General features: G+C 44.0%; 1 protein-coding gene across 1 annotated transcript in view; it reads left to right on the top strand.

Moving 5' to 3' along the window:
• Nucleotides 1–10,531, top strand: part of adra1ba (adrenoceptor alpha 1Ba) — a 45,688-nt gene extending 35,157 nt beyond the window's left edge. The window contains exons 3-4 of the mRNA XM_056285260.1: nt 4,462–4,583; nt 10,067–10,531. Coding sequence (XP_056141235.1) covers nt 4,462–4,583; nt 10,067–10,531 — 587 coding nt within the window. The remainder of the gene's footprint in view (nt 1–4,461; nt 4,584–10,066) is intronic.
• Nucleotides 10,532–18,417: the final 7,886 nt, after the last annotated feature.

The following is an 18,417-nucleotide window of genomic DNA, read 5'->3' on the forward strand; positions in this document are numbered from 1 at the left end:
GGGGACGGGAGAAAATGACAGGAGAAAAAAGGAGGAGAGGGAACTCTCTTATGTCATACAGTTCGAGTTTTTTTCCATCAAACATTTTTCCATCTTCAGTTGCGAAGGAAGAAGTCACTTGGATGAGTGATGAAACATTTCTACCACTAACTGTTGCATCCAGATGAACTGATTCAACTTTCTGGGATTTCCTTACCTGGATTAATGAGCATGCGTAAAGACATTTCCATCATTCATATGCCTTCGGAGGTTTTCCGGGCATGTCCAACTGGGAGGAGACCCCGGGGTAGACCCAGAACTCATTAGAGGGACTACATGTCCAATCTGGCCTGGGAATGCCTTGGGATCCCCCAGGAGGAGCTGGAGGGCGTTGCTGGGAAGAGGGACATCTGGAGTGCCCTACTTAGCTTGCTGCCACCACGACCCGACCCCGGAGAAGCAGCTGATGATGAGATGATATGAGATGAGATGAGATATCAGTTATGATGTCATTTTGCTTCATTTTGGAGATTTTGGATGTGGGACCACTCACTGCTGGACTCATCTTTACAACGGTATCTTATGGGACAAGTGGACAGGAGTGTCAGACATGTTTCAATAAGTCAATTTTAACCCATTTATCTAAACCAGGTATTTGGAAGTGCAGGTTAAAAGTTATCATGTGAGATGTCCAATATGATCAATGGTGGATGCAGAAAGTAGAAGCCTATACTTACCGTAGGTAGTAGTAACCATCCATAAACTAGCCGGCCAGCACCATAGAGAAGTCATAGAGAATGGACAGTCATGGACATAGTCTGACTGACACGGTAAGGGAGTTTGTTGTTTGAAGACTCTGTTTTGTTGTTATTTTATTGCTATTGTTGCTGCAGTGTTGAAGAGCTGAAACTCAAGAATTTTACTCTCTTATATTTTTAGAATGAGACGTAACAAATAAAGACTCTTGAATCACTTGTCCCATAAGACACCACTGTAAAGCGGAGTCCATCGGTGGTCCATGTCCAACATCTACTGAATGAAGTCGATGAATAAAATGAGATCATAACTGATATGTATGATGGAAAACACTATGAAAATAAGACCCAGGTTGTAAAAAAAATAAAAATTATCCTTTAACACAACCTGTTGTGAGTGTCTTCTGGCTCACAAGACTCATAAAATTCTATATTACCAGCTGTAAAACAGGCCTCTGGGGGTCTTCTGTAAACCTTAAACTCCCTCGCGGATCCCACAGCGCTCAGAATGAGTTCAGTAACGTTACTGTTTGGTCTTGACGAGACTGTGGAACGTTAACGTAGTCTTCATATCAAACTAATCAAAAAAGACTTAGAAATGAATAAATATTGAAATGAATTGGGGACTGGCTGCACTAGAATATTTCACCAGCAAAAGACGAGGCCTTCAACAGCCACTCCTAGCAGACACAGTTCAGCTCATTTAAAGACGAGTGCAAAACTCAGCTGTCACCAGTTCCTCTCTTTACAGGTCTATAGCGAGCCAGCTCGCCTTCCTTATGGTTCACTGTAGTTATGCATGACGGAATTAAAATAATAATAATAATAATAAAATTAAAAGAGCACCATAAACGTGTACACGCTTTTGCCAGTTATTCTGGGAAACTCTGACATCTAGTGACAAAAAGCAGCGATGATATGGATTCTGTACTGCAGAGCGGCTTTTGATTATGGTATCGTGGGTTACGTTTTTCACCCTTTTTACCTTGAATATTCACTTGAATTGTTTGTTTTGTTCACTTTGGCTTTTAGAAACAGAATCAAGATTGCTTTAAACACAAATTGGAAAAGTACAAATTAATGTTCCTTATGAAGTCACTGTAGACCCACTGACTTGACTAATAGTGCCACAGTGCATACTGATACACATGGTACACGGACAACAGACTAACATAGTACCACAATACATGCCTATACACATGGAACACAGACAACAGTACCTCTAACAGACTAACATAGTACCACAGTACATACTGATACACGTGGTACACAGACAACCTCTAACAGACCAACATAGTACCACAGTACATACTGATACACGTGGTACACAGACAACCTCTAACAGACCAACATAGTACCACAGTACATACTGATACACATGGTACACAGACAACAGTACCTCTAACAGACTAACATAGTACCACAGTACATACTGATACACATGGTACACAGACAACCTCTAACAGACCAACATAGTACCACAGTACATACTGATACACATGGTACACAGACAACAGTACCTCTAACAGACCGAAATAGTACCACAGTACACACTGATACAAATGGAACACAGACAACAGTACCTCTAACAGACTAACATAGTACCACAGTACACACTGATACACATGGTACACAGACAACAGTACCTCTAACAGACTAACATAGTACCACAGTACATACTGATACACATGGTACACAGACAACAGTACCTCTAACAGACCAACATAGTACCACAGTACACACTGATACACATGGTACACAGACAACAGTACCTCTAACAGACCGAAATAGTACCACAGTACACACTGATACAAATGGAACACAGACAACAGTACCTCTAACAGACTAACATAGTACCACAGTACACACTGATACACATGGTACACAGACAACAGTACCTCTAACAGACTAACATAGTACCACAGTACACACTGATACACATGGTACACAGACAACAGTACCTCTTAACAGACTAACATAGTACCACAGTACACACTGATACACATGGTACACAGACAACAGTACCTCTAACAGACTAACAAAGTACCACAGTACACACTGATACACATGGAACACAGACAACAGTACCTCTTAACAGACCAACATAGTACCACAGTACACACTGATACACATGGTACACAGACAACAGTACCTCTAACAGACTAACAAAGTACCACAGTACACACTGATACACATGGAACACAGACAACAGTACCTCTTAACAGACCAACATAGTACCACAGCACATACTAACTGCTGCGTAGCTGTGGGTGGGCCTTGGTGGGTCTGAGCCCACCCATTTGGCACCCAGGCCCACCCAAGCAGAAGGCTTCCTTTTTTTTGCTGGATCGTCCAGTGAATAGCAGTCAGTGAAGACTGTTTAAATTATCGGACTACGTGACCAATAAAAATAAAACAGTTCTTGTTCCTTGTTTACCATATGATGATGATAGGTCAGATGCTTTGAGTGGCAGTGCGTTTCGCAAATGCCAGATAGTGAGCAGCCCCTCCTCTTTCACTCTGCGTACAGAGTGCTCTGACCAATGGGGGCCGTGACCCCCCAGGCCCCCACGTGGCCACGCCCCTGTGTGTGTGTGTGTGTGTGTGTGTGTGTGTGTGTGTGTGTGTGTGTGTGTGTGTGTGTGAGTGTGTGTGTGTGTGTGTGTGTGTGTGTGTGTGTGTGTGTGTGTGTGTGTGTGTGTGCTCATGCCCAGGACAACTGGCCATAAGGCGCATAACACCTGCTCCATTTGTGCACGACAAAACAGCTCTCTTCTCCCACACACTGTTTAATCCAAATATAGGCTAATTAAAAGGGTAGCCCCACCACCAAAATTCAGTCATATTAGACACATGCTATCATTCCCAAATCCCAACTTTAATGCTGTGAAGTTGTCCATGGAAGATTGATAACCAACTCATTATTTAATGACCTGAACATACTATACATCAGATTCACATGGGGGGAAAAAATACATACTGGGACCTTAAACAGCCCAAACATAGGCAGTGTGCACATAAACCTCTTTTCTAGTCTGGACCTCATTCCTGACCAGGCTTACATGGGTCCCCCTGCTCCAGCGGTGCTATACGGCATCCGGTGTCGTGCTCTCTGAGGGCTGACGGAGCGGGGGCGGGAGCTGTCGGAGTTGGGCCCTCTCTTGTCCCAGAGCCCAGGAAAACTGACCCAGTGTTCCCCCCGGTGTCGGTGGCCCTTTATGTACCTCTATCCATCCCATGGTTAATGATGCTGTTGAGTCTGTCATCTGTGTGTGTGTGTGTGTGTGTGTGTGTGTGTGTGTGTGTGTGTGTGTGTGTGTGTGTGTGTGTGTGTGTGTGTGTGTGTGTGTGTGTGTGTGTGAGAGAGAGAGCATGTGGCGACCTTGCCAGGCTATGTGATGCTGCTACCATTCGTCTTGGTGCCTGTTACATTTCCTCTGATGATGTATAAGGCTTGTATAATTAAACTGTGGTGCATTCAGGCAAGTATAGTTGTAATGGCCTATTTTGGTCAACATTTGCATTTCAGAACCTATTAAGTATGATTGGTCTTGGCTGGCTAGGTCCACCTGATTTTCTTTGTGCCCACCCACACTGTGATTTTTGCCTACGCTATAGCATACTAATACAAATAATACACAGATAACAGGGCCTCACGTTGAGCCTTTCTTTCCTATCTAAATTTCAACAAACAAGTGCAAGTGTACTTTTTTGTTCCCTCCTTCAGGGTCCTTCAACGCCAACCTGCGTCCTCCTGAAACCTTCTTCAAGGTAATCTTCTGGCTGGGATATTTCAACAGCTGCCTCAATCCCATAATCTACCCCTGCTACAGTCGAGAATTTAAACAGGTACTACGACAACTATAACCACTGCTACTACTGTTACCTCAGTTGCTACTTCCACTAACACTAGTACTGCTACTACTGTATCTACTGTATTACTACTGCTGCAACCACTACTACAAACACGTCTCCTACTACTATTATTGCATCAACCAAATATACTACTACTGCTACCATAACACCATATCCATTCCTGCTATGACAAAATTCCACCTGGCCGAATTCATTTTCCCTATCTGATCTGAACTCGTTGCTGAAATACTAAAACTTCTCTTCTCCATGATACTTTTTCTCATTCGTCAGACAACTAAGTCCAAACCCATATTCAAGACCTGGAAATGTATAGTGTTATTTGCCACTTGTAGACAACATTGACTGAAGTCCTGGGAAATTTTATTGAGGTCATGAAATTATTAAAGTTAAGTTATGAAATTGTGTTTTTACTCACTGAGATTGATTTTTCTCCATGTGCTTCTATGTTGAGATTTAACATCGGTGTGTGAAGTTTGGGCGTATGTTCACAGACACAGTCCATTTAGAGACTGTTGAACTTCCACCGATAGCACTGGTCAACACACTTTTTCTTGCATGGGGGTTTTCAACGGATTCTAGCTAACTTTTGGGTGCTGAATCCAAATCTGGCATTAGTTCTTGCCTATCACGTCAGGTTTTTGAACTATGAAAAATCGTTATTTTTGAGAAAACAGCAATTTTACACTGGAAGTTAAAAAACACTGTTCCATTAGAAGATCGATAGATGCAAAAATGATTACAATGAAAGGTACCTACTTCAATTACAATATTAAATCATACATTAACATTTAATCCATGCTGGCTTGCACATATTTTTACACATTTTCTCAATATTTTTAGTGTATGAAAAGTTTACAAATTTCACTAAACTAATATATAGACGGAAAAAGTTCCCCTCAACATGGTGTACATCACTTAAATACAAGGCATCACTCAAGCTCAAAGCAGTTTTGTGACTTTTCACGACATTCAAAATGCAGCAATAAATGCAAAAATTTGCAAATGTAAGAAAATAAGTACCGGTACTTGAAAGTGTAAGTATCCAAAGGCACAGGTGTAATCATATTACAACATGGTAAACTTCCTCTTTGTGGACAATCTCTTATATACAGCATCTGGGACATCCCTCATCAAACTCCAGCAGTAACCTGCCATCATAATTGAGTCCCAACGACCTTGATAACGTTCTTCCATCACTTTAGTGTCTTGATGGAAACGTTCACCCTGTTCCTCGCTTGCATCTCCAAGGTTATCTGGAAACTTGCTCAGGTGACTGTGCAAGTAGTGCACCTTGATGCTCATTCTGCACCCCAGCGCTCACAGACTAAGGAGCAGCTCCTCCACAATCTCTCGGTAGTTGTCGTCTTTCTTGTTCCCAAGAAATTTCTGCACCACATTAGTGAATGCATTCCGTGCTCGAGCTTCGACAGCGGTCATCGTCATAATGAAGTGTGGGTCCTTGAGTAATGGTCTGATCTGAGGTCCGTGGAATAGCCCTGCTTTTTTCTTCTCGTCGCTAAGACTCGGAAAGGTTGAACATATGTAGCCAAAGCAGTCTCCAGTGTGATCAAGAGCTTTAACAAACTGCTTCATCAGACCGAGTTTGATGTGCAATGGTGGAAGGATGATATTTTTCCGATCAACCAGTGGTTCATTAATGATGTTCTTGTCACCAGGTATCAAACTATTCCTTGATGGCCATTCCTTTCTCACCCAGTGCTCCTCCTTAGCCCTACTGTCCCAGTAGCATAGGGAACAAGGGTATTTGGTGTAACCTCCTTGTTGCCCCAAAAGGAAGTTCACCATTTTCAAATCCACACAAATCAACCATTCATGATCATGGTACTTCAACTGTTCAAGTACAACCTTGATGTTTGCATACTCCTCCTTCAAGGTCACTGAGTGTCCTATAGGGATGGATCCATAGATGTTCCCATTGTGAAGTAAATCACATTTCAACGTCTTTTCGAACTGTCAATAAAGAGTCTCCACTCACTTGAATGGTACGCAGGCAATCCCATAGTGAGGAGAAGCCCTTCAACATCACTGCAGTATACAAGTTGACCATCAGAGTGGAAATACTTCCTCGGTTGTGCCTCTCTGTTGCGATAAAATGAGACGCTTGTGCCAGGTTTGAGAAGGGTTTTCTCTTGCAGCCTGGAAGCCAACAACTCAGCAGATTGTTTTGGCAAATTCAAACCTCGGATCAGATCATTCAATTCAGGCTGACTATACAGTGAAGGTCGATCAAAAAATGAACCCAACGGCTTGTACTCTGTGTCTGCTTCTTCATCATCATCAACGGATAAAGATGTGGATGAAGTAAGTGCTCCCTCATCAATCTCTGCGAGCTCGGTAAAAATAGGTACAGGTATTTCGTCACAATGAGGAACTGGCCGTGTAGCAGAGGATATGCTAGGGTATTTCATGTTTTTCTTATTGAATCCTTTAACATTTACAAGGCAGAAGTAGCAGTCATCTAGGTGGTTTTTTGTGTTCTCTCCAAACCATCGGCACACCAAACTTGAGCTTAGCATTTTTTCCTTGAGACCATGATCTCAGAGTTTCGACACAAGTCGTGCATACTTTATGAGGGGCCCGGTGTTTGTCCTGGTCTCCAAGCGGTACTTTAAAGTAAGCACAGTACACTCTCTTGACGAATGCAGTGATGTTGTGTATTTGAGGGGCTAAAGTGAAGCATCCACAGATATAACAGGAGATATCTGGGTCGTTACGGCACTTTCTTCTCTTTGGAGGTGTAGACATAGCTAGCTGACAGTGGAAGGTACCGGTATAAACAGCAGAGTCTTAACAACAGATTAGGTTGTCTTCACAGCTGCAAATCACAAAACATAAACAAAGACTTAGAACAATTGTAAAATAATTTTAACCCTTTAATGCATAACATATTCACTGGGGTCAAAATGACCCCAATTAATTTACTTTTCAATTCATTTTCCATTAAACTCCTTCTCCTTGCAAACAGTACCCCCCCTGCACCCTCAAAAATGATACATTTGTGTTTTTTCCCACACTCAGGACCAGCACCTGTTCTGATCATGCTCTGACCATGTCAACCATACTGTATGCATCACACTCTATTTTACAGTGTTATGGTGTATAATATAGTATAAAGACTTGATTCAAGACTTACGAAACTGTTTAACATGGAATTATGTATTGTATTTCTGATTTTAAACATCAGCTTACCTTCGGAAGAGCAGGATTTATGTTTGTTGACAGCACTTGGGGAAATGTCTGCTGCATCTGTGGCTGACTCCTTCAAAATGACTGACACCCCCCCCACCCCCTTATGTGACACTTTAAATTAGGACCCATGCAAACATGAACTAAATAAATAGTCCCATCTCTTAAAATTGCATAGGGTGGCTGCTTTTGACTGGGATCCCAGCAAGAAGCACTAGTAAAAACAGTAGTAAAATTTTTCATTTGTGATGAAAAAGCAATATATTTATAGAATACATGTGATATTACATGATAAAATACATTTATACCAAAGATATGACAAATAAACACTCAACCTAGCATGAAATTACTTAGGAAATGAATAGGGGTAATTGCCAGACTAGATGGTCAACTTTTGTAAAATCCTGAATAAGGAGCATACAGATAGCACAAAACTTGACGTGATAGAGCAAATCTGAGCTCAGATTTGGATTCAGCAGGCCAAAATTAGCCAAAAATAGTTTCCGAAGTCCATGCAAGAAAAAAATACTGTATTTTTGTAGACCAGTGTAGTTAATACTGAATAATGTGACCTTCTGTCATCAATGTCTTGCATGGATATCCAAGCAGACGTCATGGAAAATGTCCTGGAAAAGTCCTGGAAAATTATTACCTTAAAAAAAAAAGAAAAAAAAGTGAGAACCCTTCCTGTATCAGTTTTGCGGAGGCTGGCCAGTAGAGGGCGCTAAGGGGCCGCCGAACCACTCCCCACATTTTAGACCTTCATGGAAAAAGACTTAATTACTTTGAAAAGAGTAAGGTAAATATTATATAGTTAGTGAGTAAAATGTACAATCTGCAATAAAATGTAGTTTAAAAATGTTTTAGGATGTCTAAAGTTACCAACAGGTCACACATTTCTGGCCTAGGCTGCAAGAATCTTTGCTCATTGACTCTTATTATAAGTTGTACATGCGCTGTTCGCTACTCTTCAATACAAGAGGTAGGACCTTGCTGGAGCGCTGCGCCCCAGCAGCACTTATCCATCCATCCATTATCCAGGCCGCTTATCCCAGCTGGGGTCGCGGGATGCTGGAGCCTATCCCAGCAGGCATTGGGTGGCAGGCGGGGAGACACCCTGGACAAGCCGCCGGTCTGGTGATTGAATGCTGCTGATTTAAACACCACCAAACCCTTGGTGGCAGTAGAGAGCGAGTGGCTTGTGATACGTCATCTGACATGAAATCAAATGCCCCAGACTGAATTGTTGAGCGTATAACTGAAGGAACCTTGTCCAACAGAGTATAATTTAGCTAGCTAGAATCTTCTTCTTCGAGGATATAAGTAAAGTAATACTTACAGTCACAAATACACTGCTGTGATACCTTAGTACAGGTTTGCTTGATTTTTGGTATAGCTCTCCCTGGAGGAAAATGCAGCAGCTGCCACACGATGTAAGGCATGGTAATGTAAAGGGGTGGCCAGACAGAGAACGGATGAAACAGATGAATTTCATATATGGATGGCGTGCTGCCTTTTCTGTGTCCAATTGCAATACAAAGACAGAAGCACGTCGCTCTGAAAAAAGGCAGTTGTGCTAAACAGGGAGAGATGGACGGCAACAAGCACAGGTGCCTTGCTACGGCGTTCTTAAAAATCAGTAGTTTCAGCAGTGGGTACACACTATTAATTTACAGAGAAAAGTGCACGTAGCAATGAGTTTCTTCTCAATGTGGGGCGACAGAAATGAGCTACATTCACACATGTCTGTGAATGTTCTCATTCATCCAGGTCATGGTGATCCAAAGGAGTTGAATCAAGTGCAACTGGACTTGGTATATATCCGTGAACACGTTTCGCCTCTCATCCAAGAGGCTTCCTCAGTTCGTGCCTTTCTGACTAGACCAAGCTAGTCTGACTGGCTGGTGATGAGACTCAGAATTTATCCTCTAGGAGTCGTTGTCAGAGCTATTGATATGCGTGGCTTGATTCAACTCCTTTGGATACACCCACACATCTGATTGGATAATTATGTATACCACTTTCTGTAAACATTTTGGATGGTTTAAAATTTTGATGTACTTAAAAATGCAGATTACTCATCTGTACAGTGACGTACAGCCATCTGTCCTGTCCATCGTCCGTTGACGCACGAGTCCCATAAAGAATGCATTGGTTCAGTCTGTTGCCGACAATTACGAAATCTCTGTTTAGCTGCGGCCTAAACTGTAGAGGTTCTCCCCCTGATATAAACTCTTCTTTCCCTGCAGGCCTTCATCCGAATCCTGCGCTGCCAGTGGAAGAGGAAGAAGCAGGGCTGGCAGGCTTACTACAACTACCGCTGCCACCAGGGCTCCAACCAGTCCTCCTTCCTCAACGGCAGCCAGCAGACCCTGTCCTCCATTGACCCCAGCCCCCGCTGCGTTGCCTCGCGTTTGAGCCCAGGCTCCTGGACCAGAGGGAGGTCTTCCTCCTCAGGCTCCTCGAAGCCTGGTAGCCCCTCTCCCGGTCACGTGACCCAGCAGCGAGGGGCCCTCCCCGGAGCTGGCAGGGCAGCGGCTGGGGCTCTGGGAAGAGGGAGGGCGATTCCAGTGTCCCCGCTGGCTTGGGAAGCCAGGACGGGGTTGGCTGTTGAGACGAGGCTGGGGGGCGGGATGGGGTTGGTCGTAAATGGGCGGAACGCAGACAAAGAGATGGACATCGTCATCAAGGAGACGCCAGAATCCATCCTGTAACACGGAGGCTTATCCTGAACCTTGTACAGAGTGTGTCTCGATCTTGGTCAACCTAAAGTGAACAGTTTACCTCTCGGAGAAAGAAGTAGTCACCATTACTGAGGCTCTGCACCTACTTCACGCCCGGGGTGCTTTGAACAGGCCCCGGCCCTTTCATGTGGCGTTGTGGTGGTGCGATATGGGAAGACTGAGTACCCTATCGAGTCTGGTGGAGTTGGGTCCAAACACCACCAGGATTAGTGGTTCCATTCCATTTTGCTGTTCTGCTGTTGAAGTATTTTGCATTTACAGTAACATTGTGAACTTGTGATAGCAGTACCCGACAGACAACCACGTATTCAAGGACTCATCTGCATGTGTGTGAGGAATCCCTACCTCTTTTTCTTGGGTTTGTCTGTGAAGCATGCCCATCAGTGTTATCACTGTTCACAGTTGCAGCACATCTGTAATGTTTTGGGGAGAGTGTATGTAACTTGCTGACGGCACTGGGACCTGTTGTGAAAATGCTTGGCCTTGATCTGAACTAACAAGTAGGACGGTACTTCGTGCATGCATGCTGGATGTTAGGGAGTTTGTGGCCAATTTGGAAGAGCAAGGCTAACATATGCATAATGTTCCCATGGTTGCTCCATTGGATAAAGAAAGATACATTCAGTAACACATTCAGACCGGGATGATGGACAACAGATTTGTGTGTGTGTGTGTGTGTGTGTGTGTGTGTCTGTGTGTGTCTCTGTGTGTGTGTCTGTGTGTGTTTGCATAGTGCATACTGTGTTATCCTCTGTAGGCTACTTATTCATTTTTATGTGATTCCATACAGCATGCACGCTATTGGCACTGCCTGGAACTGTTCTTGGCAAGGCAGGCGGGGAACTGGGGCCAATGGGGGAAGAAGAAAAAAAAAGGTTAAAAAAAGGAGGGGTCAGTGCCAAAAATCTTTTTATCCCAACCCTTGATACACAGGGAAGGGTGTTTTCTAAAAGCTTTATATAAAACTACACGGTATTTCTAAACTTAGAGTAGAAAATTATGCTAGTCTGAAGGCTCCTCGAGAACACAGAGCTTTCAATGGAGTCATAACATGCAGCAGCACTCGATCACATCGCTGACCACTGCTACTGACGGAACCGTAAAACACACACACACACACACACACACACACACACACACACACACACACACACACACACACACACACACACACACACAGGTTGTGTTTCAAGAATCACTCGGGTCTAATCCGGATGTGAGTGTGTTGCCTGTCACAGCGATGGCACCCGAGCATCTGATCACAGCAACATCTGACTGAAGAGTCTCCATCACACTTAGATTAGCTCGGCCCTAAACTCGCTACACCAGCCCACCTGGTGTGACTGGTGAACAGTCACTGTGGCTGGAACGTGGCATGGGGCACTGCCAGACCTTTGCGGCCCTCTCGGCACCTCTGGTTACTTTCCATGACTTTAGCGTGGTGACATTTGTCTAATTTATTTAGAGAATGCAAGAAGTTGCCCTCTGGTTCGGCTGTGTCGAAGGCGACTGGGCCTCCATTGAATTTGTCAGTGGGGCGGTCCGTCATAATGTGCTGTGTTATATCTTCCAGCCTGCAAACACATAATGGGGCTTGGTCCCATCCTCCATTACTGCTGGTTGGCAAGGCTGACATGTTCTTTTTTTGTTGTTTTTTGATCCCCCCTTTTCTCCCCAATTGTATCCGGCCAATTACCCCACTCTTCCGAGCCGTCCCAGTCGCTGCTCCACCCCCTCTGCCGATCCGGGGAGGGCTGCAGACTACCACATGCCTCCTCCGATACGTGTGGAGTCGCCGGCTGCTTCTTTTCACCTGACAGTGAGGAGTTTCGCCAGGGGGACGTGGTGCGTGGGAGGATCACGCTATTTCCCCCAGTCTCCCCCGCGACCAGGACACATACCCGCATCCGCCTTCCCACCTGCGGACACGGCTAATCGTGTCTGTAGGACGCCCGACCAAGCCAGAGGTAACACGGGGATTCGAACCGGCGATCCCCATGTTGGTAGGCAACGGAACAGACCACCACGCTACCCGGATGCCCAAGGCTGACATGTTCTACCCCTCTTTCACCCAGGACTTCAACCTACATATACGGTGTACGTGCCCCTACCCTTCACACTCATCTCATGCCCACGAGTATGATTTAGATTTTCTTTTCCACTGACAATCACTCCTTTGAAAGTGTTCCTGCAGCCACTATAAGAATGGAAACACTTAAGATTATTTGCCGTTTTCATATCGCACATAAGCAGTTTGTCTTATTTGTTCATTTGAATGTGAAACATGAACATACACCATGCAGCCTGTATGTGTTTCTGGTTCTGTGCTCCTGTTTGCCCAATTCTCTTCTTTCCTGCCTGGTCAAGTTGCTACAATCTTTTTTTATTTTATTTTTTTAATAAGGGATTTTTATTATTATTATTGTTTTTGTTATTGTTGTTTTGGGTTTTTTTTTACTGATGATTTTTGTGATGATGTCATGAACACATTGGGGTGGGTACTGACAGACAAAAACCAGAGATAATCTGAGAGGTCAAAGGTCAAATGGAAGTTGTTACCAATGTTTTTAGTGAATGATGTTCATTTACCACATATAGAATCAACTCATTTGTCTGGATTCAAGAACTGAGGAGAAAGAAAATCAGGAGTTATATTATGAGGTCAAAGGTCATGTATTCTTTGTTGCCCTGGAGCGTTTCTGGATGAATGGCCTGTGTGGGTTTGTTTTTTTTTGTCTGGGTTTTTTTTTTTTTTGCAGGAACATGTCAGATGGTCTTATCCAGTACCTTCAAACAAACAATGTTTAGGAACTGAGGGTTCATTTCCCAAATAAATGAAACCATAAGGGTCACTATCTTATTCAGTCTGTGTATTGATGGATTCATTGGGCATTCTGTCAAAAAAGTTTTAAAAGAGAAAAAAAAGTGTTAAAGTGATTTGACTGTAAAATATGTTCAACACAAATATGGCTTTTTATTTGGTATTTGGTGCAGTGGTTGAATAAATGACTTCAGAATGTTCTTTGTTTGTTTGATTGATTGATTGATTGTTTGATTGGTTGATTGATTGGTTGATTTATTGATTGTTTGATTGATTGATTGCTTTATTGGTTGGTTGAGTGATTGGTTGATCGATTGATCGATCGATCGATTGGCTGTTCGATTGATTGATTGATTGATTGATTGATTGATTGATTGATTGATTGATTGATTGATTGATTGATTGATTGATTGATTGTACCGGTCAAGAGGCAGAGCATAGCAGGGCCAGCAGGTCTGTGGGATGTATTCGTTCTCATGCTCATGAGGCACCTGCAAAATGGGGAAGCAGAACAAGAAGAGGACAAATGCTGCCCCATGATAATTCCTTAATAATTCACTCATTTGAATTGACTTCCAAGAATTGAAAAATATGTTACATCTTGAAATGACACTAAATGCACAGATGTTCTCTCAAACACGATTTGAAGCAGAAATTTGAAGTCAAGCCAATTTTATTTGTATAGCCCAATATCACAAATTACAAATTTGCCCCAGGGGGGCTTTACAGCAACACAACATCCTGTCCTTAGACCCTCGCATCGGGTAAGGAACAACTCCCTAAAAAAAAAACCTTTAACAGGGAGAAAAAATAGGAAGAAACCTCTGAGAGAGCAACAGAGGAGGGATCTCTCTCCCGAGACGGACAACGTGCAATGGATGTTGTGTTTACACAATTTACACAATACAACATTTAAAGAGGATAACAGAATTATAATGGAAGTATAAAATATATGAAGTATATGATGAGCAGGATGGCGACCACCATCACCATGGAGACCTGGCAGGAGGACAGACAGCACATGCACACAGGGGAGACTCGCATCACAGCGTTCACACACACAGAAGAAGAGATAGGAGAAGACGTCATTCAGAGGGCGAGAAAAGACATGTGAGAGAAGAGAACAGTTTGCAATAGTCAATAATTTATACGCTATAATCTCATCGGCGGAACAGTGCTTGGTAAATTCATTGAGACAGAAACAGACCCGCCATGCAGTACAGGTTGTGAAGCACTCAACTTAAAGGCGACTCATTGTAGGCTGCTGCCCAGTCTGCTACAGGACCGGAGGGTGTGCTCCAATTATTGAGGCATCACACTGGGAAAGTCTACTCTAGGGTGCTGGAAAGGAGGCTCCGACCGATTGTCGAACCTCGGATCAAGGAGGCCGTGGAACAACGGACCAACTCTTCACCCTTGCAGAAGTGCTGAGGGAGGAGTTTGACCAGCCAGTCTACATGTGTTTTGTGGACTTGGAGAAGGCTTACGAGCGTGTATCCCGGGGCACTCTGTGGGGGGTACTGCGACAGTATGGGGTACCAGGGAAGTTGCTACAAGCCATCCGGTCCTTGTATAACTAAAGTGAGAGCTGTGTCCACATTCTTGGCACAAAGTCAAACACATTTTCGGTGGGTGTTGGACTTCGCCAAGGTTGTCCCTTGTCTCCGATTCTGCTTGTGATATTCATGGACAGGATCTCAATGTGAGGAGTGTGTCCATTTTGGGAACCTGAGAATTGCATCTCTGCACTGGGGCGGTTTGCAGCTGAGTGTGAAATGGCCGGGATGAGAGTCAGCACCTCCAAGTCTGAGGCCATGGTTCTCTACCGGAAAATGGTGGCTTGTTCCCTCCGGGTTGGGGATGAGTTGTTGCCTCAAGTGAAGGAGTTCAAGTATCTCAGTGTCTTGTTCACGAGTGAGGGTAGGATGCAGCGGGAGATTGACAGGCGGATTGGTGCAGCATCAGCAGTAATGTGGACATTGTACTGGACCATTGTGGTGAAGAGGGAACTGAGTCGGAAGGCAAAGCTCTCAATTTACCTGTCAATCTTCATTCCAGCCCTCACCTATGGTCATGAGCTTTGGGTAGTGACCAAAAGGGTGAGACTGCGGATACAAGCGGCTGAAATTAATTGCTTCTGTAGGGTGTCTGGGCTCAGCCTTAGAGATAGGGTGAGGAGCTCGGACATCCGGAGAGAGCTCGAAGTAGAGCAGCAGCTCCTTCGCGTCGAAAGGAGCCAGTTGAGGCGGTTCGGGTATCTGATTAGGATGCTACCTGGGCGCCTTCCTTTGGAGGTTTTCGGGGCACATCCAACTGGGAGGAGACCCCGGGGGTAGACCCAAAACTCGCTGGAGGGATTACATGTTCAATCTGGCCTGGGAACACCTTGGGATTCCCCAGGAGGAGCTGGAGGGCGTTGCTGGGGAGAGGGATATCTGGAGTGCCCTATTTAGCTTGCTGCCACTGCGACCTGACCCCAGAGAGTCGGCTGATGATGAGATGAGATGAGATAATTGTAGGCTAAGACAAAAAGATGAGTTTTAAGTTTGGATTTAAAGGATTCAACATTCTCTGGTTGTCTGATGGCAGCAGGCAGGTTATTCCACAAGAACGGGGCCCGTTAGGAAAAGGCCCTGCCACCAGCTGACTTCTTTTTAACTTTGGGTACACACAAGAGCCCTGCATCTTGAGAGCGGAGAGCTTGACATGGAATGTGCAGTTTAAGGAAATCAGACATGTATGATGGGGCAAGGGATTTTATAAGTCAGCAGAAGCACCTTGAAGTCTGATCCACATGGATAGGGAGCCAATGAAGGGAGGCAAAAATTGGTGTAAAATGGTCAAATTTTCTAGTTTTAGTCGGATTGCATGCACAGAAACAAAGAAGGTACATGTGCTAAATGTATGAGAGCAAATCTATTTCTACTACATAGTAATAAACTCACTCAACATACTTCATGCCAAGTCAATATTAGGCCTACCTGGTCCCATCTGCTTTACAATAATTTTGTCGATAGCCTCCTCTCACATGAGCATTTGCAATACTGATTGTGTTATGTGCATGTGCATGTGTGTGTGTGTGTGTGTGTGTGTGTGTGTGTGTGTGTGTGTGTGTGTGTGTGTGTGAGAGACAGAGAGAGAGAGAGAGAGAGAGAGAGAGAGAGAGAGAGAGAGAGAGAGAGAGAGAGAGAGAGAGAGAGAGAGAGAGAGAGAGAGAGAGAGAGAGAGCGCGAGGGAGAGAGAGAGAGACTATGGGAATGCAATGAAGTAATTTATCATTTGGACACAGACTAAAAGTGGTCAAGTTGTTGGTTTGTGTAACATCGCCCTCTCCTGGTCAAAGTGTGGCAACTTCAGGAAATGCCTTTCCCACGCTGCTGATTGGCTGATGGAACCAAATGGAAAGGATATCCCTCAGTCGTGGACTAAGAAGGAGCTTCCTGTATGTGATAAAATGCTTGCACTAAGCAAATGGGTAAGTATTCGTCCTTTCAAGTTGTCATTTTACCCAGACAATTATTTCACAGTAATAATGATCATGGATTACATTTACATAGCGCTTCATATTGACACCCAAAGTGCTTCACATTGAAGGGGGAAACACCTCAACCACCACCACCGTGTAGCACCACCTGAGTGATGCACGGCAGCCATTTTGCACCAGAACGCTCGCCACACATCAGCTTGAGGTGGAGAGGGCGGAGTAATTCAGCCAATTACATGGGGGGGGGGGTGATTAGGTGGCCAAAATTCCCAACCAGGCTCTCCTGGTTGGGAATTTTGCCAGGACAATACATAATACATCTCAATAAGAAAAAAGCTACTTCCTTTTCTGGGAAAATATTACCCTTTCAATTTAATTTATGCTTGTTTTTCTGTGTTTGAAGCAAAACTGGAAGTGTTTTGCTGGGTTTTAATTAGGTGATACTATATTTGTTATTCCACGGCATGGCGGCCTGTCCAGGGTGTCTCCCCGCCTGCCGCCCAATGACTGCTGGGATAGGCTCCAGCATCCCCGCGACCCTGAGAGCAGGATAAGCGGCTTGGATAATGGATGGATAGATTGATTTGTTATTCCAGATAATCCATCTTTGACCCAGTGTGCCATAAAATGAACTATTCATGTATTTATTAACTACCACTACTTCTGGCTGTCCCCGTTAGGGGTCCCCGCAGCGGATCTTCCATTTTCATCTCTTTCAGCCGTCTCCTGTGGGCCCAGGGACCAGGGCCCTGCCTGGAGCTGTGCCCGAAGAGGAAACACCGAGGGCGGTCTGACAGGACGCGGAAGCGGGGCAGGCTAAGCTAACTGCTAGCTCATGCAGAGCGGCAGTTCCCACAGTCATGCTGGCTGGCGTTCTCTCTCGGACAGTGATTCATTTATTCATTGATATATGTGTTTTTGTAGTTTTTTGTAATTTGGATGTATGTGTTCTTGTACTTTGGATATGTGTTTCTGTCTTTGTGTTGCACTGCTGTGGGCTGGGGGAAACGATATTTGTCCTTTCATGTGCGCAGGTGCATGAAATGATATGACACATAAACATTCCTGAGTCCTGATTGTCAGTGGTTGTGTATCTATTTTAACCTTATTGTATACATAGGATCTACACGTATGTTCTCTCATTCTTGACATATGCACCACATGAAATGCGTTGTATAGTTGTACTTGGCAGAAATAGAGAATTGTGTTTGTGACCGGTACAAAATTATTCATTTATTTTGATTGTACTTGCACAAATTTGCACGATAAGTGTTAATTGCAAAGAGGTCTTCTTTCGTCCTAATGTTAAGGTCAGTTTCTTCTATCGGTTAACTCCTGTGTGTGTGTGTGTGTGTGTGTGTGTGTGTGTGTGTGTGTGTGTGTGTGTGTTAAACACAGAAATTTAAGGAAAGTTTCAATTGAAGTTACATCTTATGTTGATAAGTAGAACATATCTGTAATATATATATATATATATATATATTTATAAAACGTTTGTGTCTTTTACATTATCTAATGGTCCACTTAAATTTGCTAAATTTAAAAAAAATA

The sequence above is a fragment of the Lampris incognitus genome, chromosome 8, assembly GCF_029633865.1.
Source record: "Lampris incognitus isolate fLamInc1 chromosome 8, fLamInc1.hap2, whole genome shotgun sequence".
NCBI lineage: Eukaryota > Metazoa > Chordata > Actinopteri > Lampriformes > Lampridae > Lampris > Lampris incognitus.